The sequence below is a fragment of the Myxine glutinosa genome, chromosome 10 (genome assembly GCF_964187855.1).
Source record: "Myxine glutinosa chromosome 10, kmMyxGlut1.1, whole genome shotgun sequence".
Classification (NCBI taxonomy): Eukaryota; Metazoa; Chordata; class Myxini; order Myxiniformes; family Myxinidae; genus Myxine; species Myxine glutinosa.
In genome coordinates this window covers 27,330,808-27,344,339 of record NC_136270.1, presented here as the reverse complement: position 1 = coordinate 27,344,339, position 13,532 = coordinate 27,330,808, and the positions used below count along the sequence as shown (strand labels likewise).

The following is a 13,532-nucleotide window of genomic DNA, read 5'->3' as shown; positions in this document are numbered from 1 at the left end:
AAAAATTTGTATCGAAAATTAAGACTCGTGGAAGAGCTAGTACACTGAACAGCTCAGGATGTAACAGGACAAAAGGAACAGGAGAGAGGGGAGGGAAACACCAACAGCAGAGGTGAAGGACAAGATAGAAGGAGGCGTGGACACAATGGGTGTGGGTAGGAATTGGGGATAGGAAAGGACGCATTGGGTGTACAATATGGATAGAGACCCTGGTACCAGTAAGCGGGTACTCATTTTGCTGAGATCGGAAGAATGACAGGCTGAATCAACCCACCTGGTGTTATTTAACGGAACGACAGGGGCATAAACTCAAGACCCTAAGATCTTAAGCCAACCACCTCAACCGTTAAGTCAACACCAGGCTTTACGATGGGAAACTGATAGGCCAAGAGACTCAGCTTCAGCCTGAAGGCCTTGGTTTCCATGGCATCAGGAGGAGCAAGATGTGAGGCAGCCAGAGGGGAGAGTAGTACTCCATCAAGCTGCGGACGGAGGCCTTCTAAGTGGATAGATGGTCAGATGTACCAAGGAAGGACTTTCTACTACGGAAGATGCCCAATCGGTGGCTGGCTTTGGAGGCCAACCTTGAAATGAGGTTTGCCCAAGAGAGATCATGGCTGATAGTGAGACCCAGAAGTTGGAATGACTGAACATCCTCAAGAAGATTGTTAAGAACATAGAAAGGAGGGTTTGCCAGACAGTCCATTGAGAGAGAGATAGTGAAAGTGTGAGATTTAAAAGGATTAAAAGACATACTGGTATTCCAAGTGTTTGACCATCTTGTAATTTTGTCAAGGTCTGAAGAGAGGGAAAAGGCTGCAGCCTTCATATCAGAAGGATGGGGGAAGTCACGGCAGAGGGTGGAATCATCAGCAAATAGAGAAAGGGGATTTTCCAGTCAGAGAGATCATTAATGAAGATCAGGAAAAGGACTGTGCCCAGAACACTGCCTTGGGGCACTCCAGTCTTGACATGGAGAGGACATGAAAGGATTCCATTGTGAGCCACACGTTGGCTACGAGAGTAGAGAAAGTTAGGAAGTCATGTGTGGAGTTAGCCTGGGATTCCATGGGCAGACAGTTTGGAGAGCAAAGCGGTATGCCAGGATGTATCAAAGAGACGGGATATGTCCAGAGAGAAGGCCCTGATCTCTTGTCAGGCATTGAGGCCTCCATCTATTGTTGGGTGAGTAGAAGCAGCATGTCCAAGGTAGAGTGACCTGGTCTAAATCCAAATTGGTGATTTGAGATGACGTTGTTGGAGAAAAGGAAGGATTTCATGATTTACATCAATTTGAAAAATGAACAGAATATAATGTGGACTCATAATACTGGCATTGACAAAATGAAACACCAATTTTGATGCAACAAATTCTTTGGAATTAGAAATGTGATTTTATGGAATTGATTAACTCACTTTCTGATAAAATATATAAAAGCACTAATAATCAGTCTGCACTTTCATCAGTGAAATGTTAAAGTACACCAGGGACCAAACTTCTTCGGCAACACTTGTGAATCTTGTGAATCCAAAAGTAATCCTAAAAACTCCCAAAATCCAATGAAGAAGATCAAGTCAATATTCCAAGAAAACATGACAGAATGCACTTTATAGTGGATTAAAACAAATAAATAACTAAAATCTTATTAAAGACAGAGCTAAAAGCATCGGACTTATTCAATGCATACAGTCACGTGAAAAAGTAAGTACACCCCATGTAAAGTTTTGACTTTTTCAACATATTTCAACATACAGCTATTTGATCTTCATTTCAACAATATTGATAGATAAAGGTGATATAATATAACAAATATCATGAAACATTTACATTTTGTAGTCCATTGTATAATTTAAATAAACATAAATGCAAATTTCGCATGTGGAAAAAGTAAGTACACCCCTACATTTATCACTACTTCAAACACCTAAACTTAGAATCAGGTGCACCAGCTCAGGTGCAAATGATTAGAACATCGTCAGAGAGGATCGTGGAGGAACCTGTCTTATTTAAACCTCAGACATTTAGTTTGGTTTGCTGTTTGTTGTTGAAGTGTGCAGCGTCACCATGCCTAGATCAAAAGAGCTCTGTGGGGCCTTCAGAAAGAAGGTTATGGATGCCTACGAGTCTGGGAAGGGGTTTAAAAAGATCTCCAAACAATTTGAAATCAATCTTTCGACTGTCCGGAAGATCATCTACAAGTGGAGAAGATTCCAAACAACTGCCAACTTGTTAAGGCCAGGCCGCCCCAGCAAGTTCAGCCCAAGAGCAGACCGCAAGATGCTGAAAGAAGTCTCTAAGAACCCCAGAATGTCATCACGGGACCTACAGGTAGCTCTTGCCACTGTTGATGTCAAGGTGCACGACTCTACCATTAGAAAGAGGCTGCACAAATTTGATCTACATGGGAGGTGTGCCAGGAGGAAACCTTTGCTGTCCAGAAAGAACATCAGGGCAAGACTAAAGTTTTCCAATGAACACATAGGCAAAGACCAGCACTTCTGGAACAATGTGCTCTGGACAGATGAGTCAAAGGTAGAGCTATTTGGCCACAGTACCAGAAGACATGTTTGGCGAAAACCAAAGACAGCATTTGACCACAATAACCTGATACCAACTGTAAAGCTTGGTGGTGGAAATATGATGGTTTGGGGCAGCTTTGCTGCATCATGGCCTGGGCAGCTCACCATCATAGATTCCACTATGAATTCTTCATTGTACCAGAGGGTGCTTAAGGATAATGTGAGGCCATCTGTCGGAAAGTTGAAGCTCAACCGAAGGTGGACCTTGCAACATGACAATGACCCTAAACATACCAGTAAATCCACCAAGGAATAGCTGAAAAGAAAGAAATGGAGGGTTCTGGAATGGCCAAGTCAAAGCCTGGATCTAAATCCCATCGAGATGTTGTGGGGGATTTGAAACGAGCTGTGCATGCAAGAAACCCCTCAAACATCGCACAGCTGAAAGAATTCTGCATGGAGGAGTGGGCAAAAATTTCTCCCAGTCGATGTCAGAGACTGGTAGACAGTTATAATTATAAGAAACGCCGACTTGAGGTTGTTTCTGCCAAAGGGGGCAATACCACCTATTAGAGCCAAGGGTGTACTTACTTTTTCCATATGCGAAATTTGCATTTATGTTTATTTAAATTATACAATGGACTACAAAATGTAAATGTTTCATGATATTTGTTATATTGTATCACCTTTATCTATCAATATTGTTGAAATGAAGATCAAATAGCTGTATGTTGAAATATGTTGAAAAAGTCAAAACTTTACATGGGGTGTACTTACTTTTTCACGTGACTGTATAATTGCAAAATTGGTCAGTGTATGAATCAATTTATTCCTTTACCCAGGAGGGTCACCATGGAAGCCTCAAGGACAAGCTAAACCACCAAATCACGATAGTTATAGACCAGTAAAGAACCAGGAATATATATATATATATATATATATATATATATATATATATATATATATATATATATATATATATATATATATATATATACATACTTGGCATTTAATATGGAATTTTTTTTTTCCCTTGACTTGCGTTTACTTTCTTAACTCAGTATATCAATCTAGTGAGTTTCTTTTACACTTTGGTGATTTATTTGTTAAAAGAACCATGTCACTGATTGTCTGTCGCAGCAAGAAGTCAACAACAGGATTATATCACAGGTGGCGTGGCAAAATGTACGGACAGGTGCATTTGATGATTGGCTTCACAGTCGGGTATACAAGGGTTGTTGCGTTCTGTATTAGTGGAAAACAACTGCTGCACGTCTCCAAAAGTTATTGCCGCTTCCTCTGGAGATGGTCCGTCAACTCGACAATGCTGTTTGTCATGGAGTGGTGGCTTTACGAAATTACGGCATGAAACAGCATGCTATTGCTCGGCAGGATGGCATCACTCAAGGTCAGGTGTCAAAGATCCTGAAACGAAATGCTCAGAGGGGTGTCCCTACTCCAATACCGAGGCCAGGACGTCCCCGCAGAACCACAAGGAGGGATGATCGCCAGCTGCACCGGTTAGTCCACAATGGCCGTACCAAGTCAGCTAATCGGCTTAGGGCTGAGTGGTAGCAACTGACAAATGAGCCTGTATCCAGAAGGCTAGTCAACCAACGACTGGTTCAAGCAGGCTATCGTGCCAGGCGTCCCCTGAGAAAGCCACGCCTGACCAGACAACACCGCCAGCGCCGATTGCAGTGGGCCAGAGAGCACCGTCAATGGCAGCCAGGACACTGGAATCACATGATCTTCAGTGACGAGTCTAGATTTCTGGTCTATCGTCAAGATGGCCACGTCCGACTGCGCAGACAAGTGCATGAAGCCTACAACAAAGATTGTATAGTGCCAAGAGTCCAAGCTGGAGGTGGTGGGGTGACCGTTTGGGCTGCTTTTCATGCAGGGGGCAAAACTGACCTGGTTGTTCTGAATGGAAACCTGAACCAGTTCAAGCACAGGGCCATTCTGGAAGAAACATTGCTTCCATTTGCTCGTGCAGCCTTTCGAGGAAACTTTGTCTTCCATGATGACAATGCACGGCCTCATCGTGCTCGCATGATCCAACACTTTCTTGCTGACCGTGGTGTAGAGCATATGGAATGGCCTGCCATGTCCCCGGATATGAATCCGATAGAGAACTTGTGGGCAGAATTAACGCGTCAAATCGACCACTTGGACCAGCAGCCGACCTCTGTGCGTGAATTGCAGCAGGCTATTGTCACTGCATGGCAAGCGATTCCTGTCCAAACCTTGGCAAATCTCGTGAACAGCATGCCTCAACGTGTACGTGCTCTCCTGAATGCTCGTGGGGGTTACACGAAGTACTGAACTGTAATTTTACTGTCCTTAATACCAGTCGTAATTTAACTTTGGTTTTTGTTAAAAAAAATTTTGGCTAATGTGCAAAATAAAGAGATACTTCTGGAAAACGTACAGACGTTTAACACAGTACTGTCCATGAATTGAGTTCGATATCAGTTTACATCACTTTCAAGGATCAATTTATTTGTTTCGAAATGTCAAATGTGGTTTTTGTTTGTTTTAAAGGTCACATTAACAAAATCTAGAATAATTTCAACATAATTCCAATGAACTTTTGGTTCTAAGACATCTTGAAAAGTAAGTTCACCCCCACAAAAAAAATATTCCATATTAAATGCCAAGTCTGTATATATATATACTGTATATATATATATATATACAGTATATATATATATATATATATATGTATATATATAATATATATACATACATATATATATATATATATATACACACATATATATCTATATACATATATATATATATATATATATATATATATATATATATATATATATATATATATATATATACACACACATATATATATATATATATATATATATATATATATATTTATATATATATATATATATATATATATATATATAAAGTATATATCTATAAGTATATATATATATGTATTTTCAAGCTCAGCGATGAGCTTTCTAAGAACTGAAATATCTTATGCACCCAACAAACAAGATTTGCAATCATGATTAAAAACAATCTACCAACGCAATGAATGTTTAACTCAAAAAAACTGAAAATGGCATCCAAATATGAATCGTAGTCTTCCTACATTTGGTCTTTATGACTGCTTTAAAAGTGTATGCTCAAGCATAAGTGAAAGAGGTACTGATATCAGGTAGTAGAAATAATGAGGTGATGGTAATGAAAGGATATCTGTCGGGCATGCTTGTCCAAGGTTCCCTGCCGGCGGTGTGGGAAGAGCAGGCGGCTGCGGCTGGATGCTCTCTCCACCAAACCATGATGCCGCGTGCTGCGTCCACCATCCAGATTTGAATAGAACGCAGCCTATGAAAAGGGGAGTACCACGTCACAAGTATAATTTGATTTTTCGCTTAATCAGATACAAAGGCCTACGGAGGGCCAGCACACTGAAAATGGCGTGCAGAGGAAGACTCGGACAAGTAGAATACGAACAACAAGGCAACCACATCTTGTCAGTACTCCCAAAAAGTAACATTACACCAGTCATAATAGTTTCAAAACAAAAAACAGAACACATGTCAAGTCTAAGTTACGGCAACATGATAAATGTCATCAAGTGATAATTAGTATAAATTCTCCAAAGAGATTTAGCATAAACAAAATGTAAAGAGGGTAGCTGTGGGTAGGTTCTTTTTTTAAATCATCTTAGAAATAATGCTGCATCCCAGAGATTCATCAACTCGATTAATTATTGAGAAAATGGCTGAAACACACACACACACACTCGCCTCTAAGCTCTCTACGCCAGGGTTTGAATCCCGACCCAGCTATAAACTGCCATCCTGGTGTTTCAGAGGCAGTGTGATTCATCAATGGGTGTGCGGTCCCTAAGATGGACGTTAACCTGGTCGTTCCACCTGCTGGCATTAGTTGGTGTTTGGGCCAAAAACTCCCTCCACCCCTCTTCCCCCCACCCTCCTTTCTCCTCCCCCCCCCCTCCCTCCTCTCTCTGCCCCCCCCTTTCCTTTTTCCTCTCCCGCCCCCTCCTCTCTCCTCCGCCCCCCCCTACCTCTCCCCCGGCCAACCTCACAAGAACGTGGGATGTTTGTTTTCCTATGGACATATTCTCATCCTGTTCAACACAAAACACTCCAGGATTTCAAAGACACTCTTGCAGGTTTCGCCGACACATCTAATCGGTGGAACTCCTTTCGCACCCAAAGCTCCAGTTTACATCTCAGGAAAACCTAAGAGACGATTCGATAGATGCCTCAGCAGCTTATATCCACTTGTTGAAAAGACATCTCAACATATTAGGTGAATTAATACATTGTACAAGTCGACAACACGAGCAAACAAAAACACACACAAAGAGGGAAAGGAATTAATGAGAAAATTTGAACAAAGGAGTTCAAGTCTATAGTGGTAAAAAAACAAACAATTAAGAGGGCGGGGGGACACGCCCCCCCCCCCCCCCCAATGTACTTTTTTAGGTGAAATCTCTTGCACAAACCAACTGCTCTTCCTACACCGCCAGTAGGGAGTTCGCCATCAAATAGCACAGCTGAGCACCGCAAACATAGTATAATGAGAGCTTTATTACAGCTTGTTGTGTTTGGATTTGAGGCTCCATCTTCTGGGTTTGGGTGTATTGCTGAATTTAAAGGGCCAAGATTACAATGCCTAAATCGCATTATTTAAGGTGAGCTGACAAGGGGTGCGGGACGAAGGAGGCAGTTGTGTGGTAGGGGTGCAGCAGCATGTGGTTACTGCAAATGCAACATGTTGGTGTCAAATCGAAATGTGCTTATGGGCTGCTGCATCCGGCAGAGGTTCGGTGTCCCGCATGAGCGCTTCCACGGACACAAGTTGCTGTACATCAGAGGTGAGAAGTGTTTGCACATCGCCGGACAGACAGTCGAGACCATGTCCATGTACATGACTGTCATGAAGATGGCTAGAAGTGCATGATCTAAGGAATAATGTTATATGCAATTGTGTTATATCTACAAAATCAGGGTGTATAGCCGTTTCAGGTTACTCTACATCATGGCGCTATATATTTGCACACTCCAGATTCCAGCTGGGAATGAAAGCCATTTTAATTGGTTGTTGGCTCACTTGACATTGCAATTTGATCATCAAGAATAAAGAATTCGACATACTCAAAAACGAGCTGTGCTTAACTTGAGACGTCGAGAGATTGGTTAGTACAGAAATAGCTCGTCTTTATGGGAAATGTTCAACAAGTACGACATTCCGAGCTGTGCATGAACAGAAATTCCAAAACAGGAAGTTAAAAAGCCATGCGTACCTAAAAGCTTATGACATACAATGATTTCTTTAAAACAAAATTGATGACTGGCTCGTCACGGATTTCCTTTCAAAGCTGCCATAGCATATATTCTAGATTAGTACTTACAGTCACAGGATGACAATATCATGCTTAGTAGCTTACTGCTATAAAACATTGGAACTATGCTTCTCAAAATAAGCTGGAACAGTCTCAAAATAATGCACAGGAAAAGGTAGAAAAATGCTTGTCAATACAGCCTATCAAAAGCAGTCCCATGAGGGCCGAGCACCTTGTGAAAAAGTGAAAACAAATTTGTCGAAGCAAAACCCTATACATGGTATATTTGGAAAACCAGTTGCTATTTCCAAAAAAAAAAAACAGGCTTTCTCAGTGTTGACGGCTAAAATAAACTTGTATGGAGATGAAACAAGGACCAGCACCAGCATTTGCGTGATAAAAGTACAAGTTCTGGATTATTATATTGTGCATAATCTAACCACGCACACACTTTCAAATGTCACCCTCCTCCTCCCAGATCCATTACCTAATACAAGGACCAAAACTTTTTCTCTCTCTCCAAGATCGAGGCTCATGGAAAAGTAAGGTAGCGGAGGAGCGGAGCAACCCTTGGACACGCTAAGCGAGGGAATGAACGGCCAGGAAAAGAAAAAGAGAGAGAGAAGTGTAGGAAAACTGCAACCTGCAAGCAAGGACGTGTTGGATGAGGAAGGGTTAATCAGAGTAGAAGATATTGTGAGCAAGGATAAGAGATGACATGGGAAGGCAATGCACCACCAGCTTGAAGTCCTGGAGGGAAGAGTGGGATGGCACAGTTTCTAAAAGTCCGGTTCCACATGTGGGAAAAGCAAAAAACGTGTGTAGTCAGCCTGGATTTTGAAAATTTAAGCACGAGGAGGTGATTGAGTGCATGCATCTAAGAGTTGTTTGGGAGGATCAGAGTGTTGAGAAAAAGCAGAGGCAACTAAACCAGAGGCAACTAAACCAGAGGAAAAGCAGTGAAATAAAAAACAACAAGCATTCTGAGTATTGCACTGCAATACATGTCCCCTACCGGCAGTCTGTCGTCCGGAAAACTGTTGGGGAAATTACCAAAGTTCAAAGTGCCATAGCTTTGTCAAAAATGATCGAAACGTCGTGAAGTTCGAACTTGATCTGTAACTTATCATGAGGAAACCATGTACCAAGTTTGAAATCATTAGCATTAAGAGTTTAGAAAAAAAGTCCGGAAAACTGTTATTTGCGTGACGGACTGACAGACTGACAGACGGAGGGACGGAGTGCAAACCTATAGTCCCCTCCTGTGTACACCGGTAGGGGACTAATAAGCCCGCAAGGTCGCTCCGTTGAGCAGCCTGCACGTATTGCACTGTGTGTGAATTATATAATTACCAACTCACGGTCTGAGGTAACTCGGCTAAAAATTATCCAATTTGCACCAAATGAAGTTTATGAATGGTTGCACAGACCCATACTTCTCACTAAAAGTGGAAACAGAATGTAAATTGGAGTTAAAACAAGGAATATTAACAGCTTTGACTTACCGCACTCCAAATTATAGTCTGGAAAACTGTTGGGGAAATTACCAAAGTTCAAAGTGCCATAACTTTGTCAAAAATGATCGAAACGTCGGAAGTTCGAACTTGATCTGTAACTTATCATGAGGAAACCATGTACCAAGTTTGAAATTATTAGCATTAAGAGTTTAGAAAAAAAAGTCCAGAAAACTGTTCTTTGCGTGACAGACTGACGGACTGACGGACAGACTGACGGACTGACGGACTGACAGATGGACAGATGGAGGGACGGCGTGCAAACCTGTAGTCCCCTCCGGTGTATACCGGTAGGGGACTAATAAAACAAAGAAACCACTGACTTGCCTGTGATGTGAGAGCAGTAGACCTCATATATGCATCTGGATCATCACTGGAGATTGCAATAATTTTGAGAGCTTAGGGTATGAAACATTCAGTGTTCAACGTTTTTCATTCAGTGTGAAACACAAACAAACCGATTGTTAAAATGACTATCAATTATCGAAAACATAGCGTTACGGATCTTCCAATGACACAGTATGTATAGGCATTTGGCTGCATGCCTCACCTTCAGGCCGCTTCGGACAAACTAGCCCAGGTTTCTTAATACAGTGACATCGTCTTCGTAATAATAATAATAATAATAATAATAATAATAATAATAATGTTAATAATAATATAGTAAATATAATCGTAACACTGCACTCCCTTTGTCGTGATGCGAAGTTACTGAATTTGAAGCGGTGTATGGTTAGTTCATTGTTAATTCGAAACATATAGAATAAACCAGTGTCTCAATGCAATCTCTTCACTTCCATGGTGACAAACAGCTCAGAGACTTAGAGTACTTCAAACAAATTTAATACTTACATTATTTGCTAACTGGTATCTCCACCCACGTCATACTATCCTCTTCAACTAAAGTATCAAACAAGCCCGACTACGCCGCTGTTAGACTTTCGGTCTTGTTTACAACTAAAATGGCCACTAGTCGGCCATATTTTTATCGCCTCGCGAACGAAAATGATGTGCATATGTATCGCATCATGTATTGCCTTTGTGCCAAGTATGAACAAAATCGGTCCATACATCACCGAGATATGGTTGCAAACAGAAGGACGGACGAGACCCAATCCATAATACCCCGTTTCAGACTAAGTCCGTCATCTGCCCTGACCTGTTTTTTTGAGATCTAGGATTGAGGGTCAGAGATGAGGCTGTTTTGAAAAAAAACGAGGGTTGGATAAAACACTGTTAACACATTCTGCCTTATCTCAGGCTGAGTTTACAGATATGCCATTTGAGGTGAGAGAGTAGGTGGAGGGGAAGACAACACCAGAGACAGGTTTCAAGGTTCCACCATGACATTGACAAAGAAGATTAGTTGGAGAGTTCGGCCTTGAGATTTGCAAGACAATGTTTCCTGCCTTACCTCAACATGGACACACAATTGTGAGTCTGAGGGGTTGACCTAGCATTACCCTCACTCGGCTTTCTTTCCTTGTTCAAAAAGCAAGCCCCTTGACCGTAACCGCCTCTCCACAGGATTCAGTGTACCAGGAATGAGAGAATGAATAGCATAACCGCAGATGGGATGGGATCAACTGGTGCATGAGAGGAAGTAGGCTTTGTGAAAGTATTCACAGGCAGGATCAATGGTTAAACATTATTTTTATGCCATTAAAGATTTAACAAATCACCAATGTTAAATAGCCACTCTTTTCATTGTTTATGACTCATGGAAAGCTGCACATACGTATATCACATTCATGGACATTAGGTGACATCAGTATGCTTTTACAATGCTTGTTAACAGTTTTATGTTAATTTTAGCTCTGTTTTTACACATTGTATGCTACATTGTAATGTTTAACAGGTTTGTGTTAATTTCAGCCATGCTTTAACACATTTTGTGCTACCTTGAACTGAGCACGATATGCATTGGTATTTAATGAAATGAAGGGATGGTTATCAAGTTCAAATTTATATCACCTAAAACCAATGTGGCTTGGCCCATTTGTTGTACCCATCTGAGCACACAGCTCATGATGCCAGGATTTCAGCTTCAAATTTCATACACTATGCTGTGCAATGTATCCATGTGTCCATGTTAAATATACATATATATATATATATATATATACATCCATATTGTTATGTGAATGGGGGTAGGCAACGAAATACCTTAGTCCAGATAGGATTGTATAGATTAGCGTGCGCCGTATGCCATGTAGCCACCTTCATGCATGTAAGTCAGGGCCGGATGTCCGGGTAAGCGTTATGTGTCTCCATGCGAGGGGTGGAGCTATGCTAATTAGTTATGGTATAAGGATAAAATTCCCAGTGTGTAAATTGCCCTTGTGATTTTTTTTCCTTTGTTCTTATAAAACACACTCGGCCAGCCATGCGATCAGCACGTAATTGCAAATAGCACAAGCACCGCCGATACCCAGACGCGATTACACCACCTCGCCGAAACATCTCGATGGGCGCCAAGAGTGGCTGTGAGGCCACGCCCCGAAAACTGATTGGTTAAAGAACGATGGGGTGAGCGGGAGGCACTCAGTGATTAGAGCAAGTGTGACGTCAGGGAGAACGTTCGAGACCGAGGAGTAGAAAGGAAAAGTCCCGCCATTTTCTCTCTCTCTTGGTCCTGGCTTTGGTCGCAGTCGGACGCATTTGCATTCTCTCTCTGTGCTAGGTTTCATCGCGAGCAGTTGCAATCACTTTCTCTGTCCTGGGGCGTCGGTGGAAGCGGCTGCATATTTTCCCTCTCTTTGGTGCTGGCTTCATGACGGCTGCGCTTCATACCGGGTGCGCCTGAGAAAAATCGGAGCTTTTGGAGTGTTGGACAATCGGAGAAGGAGGGAGTTTGGCCTGTCGCTCCTCGGGTCGGTGGCTGCTCTGGGCGCGACTGCGTGCCAACTTGTGCGGTTCCCGCACGGTGGTTCCGAGACCGGTCAAGGACGCCAGGCAGAGTATCAGCCAACGCACGACACCACATGTTATTTTTATTTCATCATCCCCTTGTGTTGTATAAGAGTCTGAGTGGAGGGTCCCTCACTTCAGAATTTAGTTTACCGTACCTTTTGTTATCCTGGCATTGATTTTTATTAAACCTTTATTTGTTACATTATTAATCTCTTGAGTTCTGTCTTGTTTATGTGTCGTTGGCTCGAGGACGCCCAGTGAAATCCGTGCAGGTAAGGACCTTGCTACCCTCCACCACCCCTGTGCATGCAAAAGGTACCGCCATAGTTTGGTGTACGCCTCGGAGTTAAAGCTCGTTTGGTCAGCTGTCGCCCTGAGGTCTTCACCACAGGGTAGACGCGACAACTGGTGTCGAGAAGTGGGATACAAACTTTCTGACACCACGTGACAACTGGTGTCAGGTAGTGCTATTCGGACCAGGCGGACACTCGGTGTCCGAGGGTTGCGAGTTCGACACATGCTGAGTGCAAATTGCACTCAGCATTTGCACTCAAAAATTTTAACGGTTGTCTTTCTCTCATCAAGGAGAAGGTGATCGTAGTGACCGGGGTGTCAAAATTGTTTAGTTGATTGGTGTCGGGAAGAGCACAAGGAAAGCTAAAAAAAAATTAAAATTGCCTGAGATAAAATTAAGCGCGCGTGGGAACTGCTTTGTCAGCACGTATGGCGGACTTGAATGAAATGACGGAGCAGATGGAGGGCTATGAGGGACACGGAAGCGGGCCGGGGGTAGAGTTTGATGAGGATAGTGTTGAAGTTTTCCCCGTCCCAAGTGTTAGTCCACCCCCCTCCCCAATGAGGGAGCCTGGGACACAGGAAACGGGTGTGATGCTCGACGAGGTCTGGATACAAATGTTAATGGAACAATAGAGGGAAATAAGAGGGGATATTAATAAAAATGGGTAACAGATGGGAGAATTGAGTGACAAAATTGATGGAATGGTGGGAAAAATGAACACCCAAACGAATGAATTGAAAGGGGAAATTAATGTCTCTGATTCCATAATATCTCTTCCTGGTTATTCCCTCCTCCGGTATGATAGAACTGAGCCTCGGCCTGGTGGTGGGCTTGCTATTTTTATCAAAACCTCTCTTCCTCACTCTCCTTGCACTGCCGTCTCTCCACCCCACCCCAAGGAGTACCTCTGGCTACAGCTTCCTCTCCGCTCCCACCT

The 13,532-nt window shown here is 42.5% G+C and overlaps 1 protein-coding gene across 1 annotated transcript in view; it reads right to left on the bottom strand.

The window, feature by feature from the left end:
• LOC137434314 (CREB-regulated transcription coactivator 1) overlaps positions 1 to 13,532 on the bottom strand; it is a 180,377-nt gene that overhangs the window by 144,595 nt on the left and 22,250 nt on the right. The window contains exon 3 of the mRNA XM_068127211.2: positions 5,749 to 5,880. Within this exon, the coding sequence (XP_067983312.1) occupies positions 5,749 to 5,880 (132 nt within the window). The remainder of the gene's footprint in view (positions 1 to 5,748; positions 5,881 to 13,532) is intronic.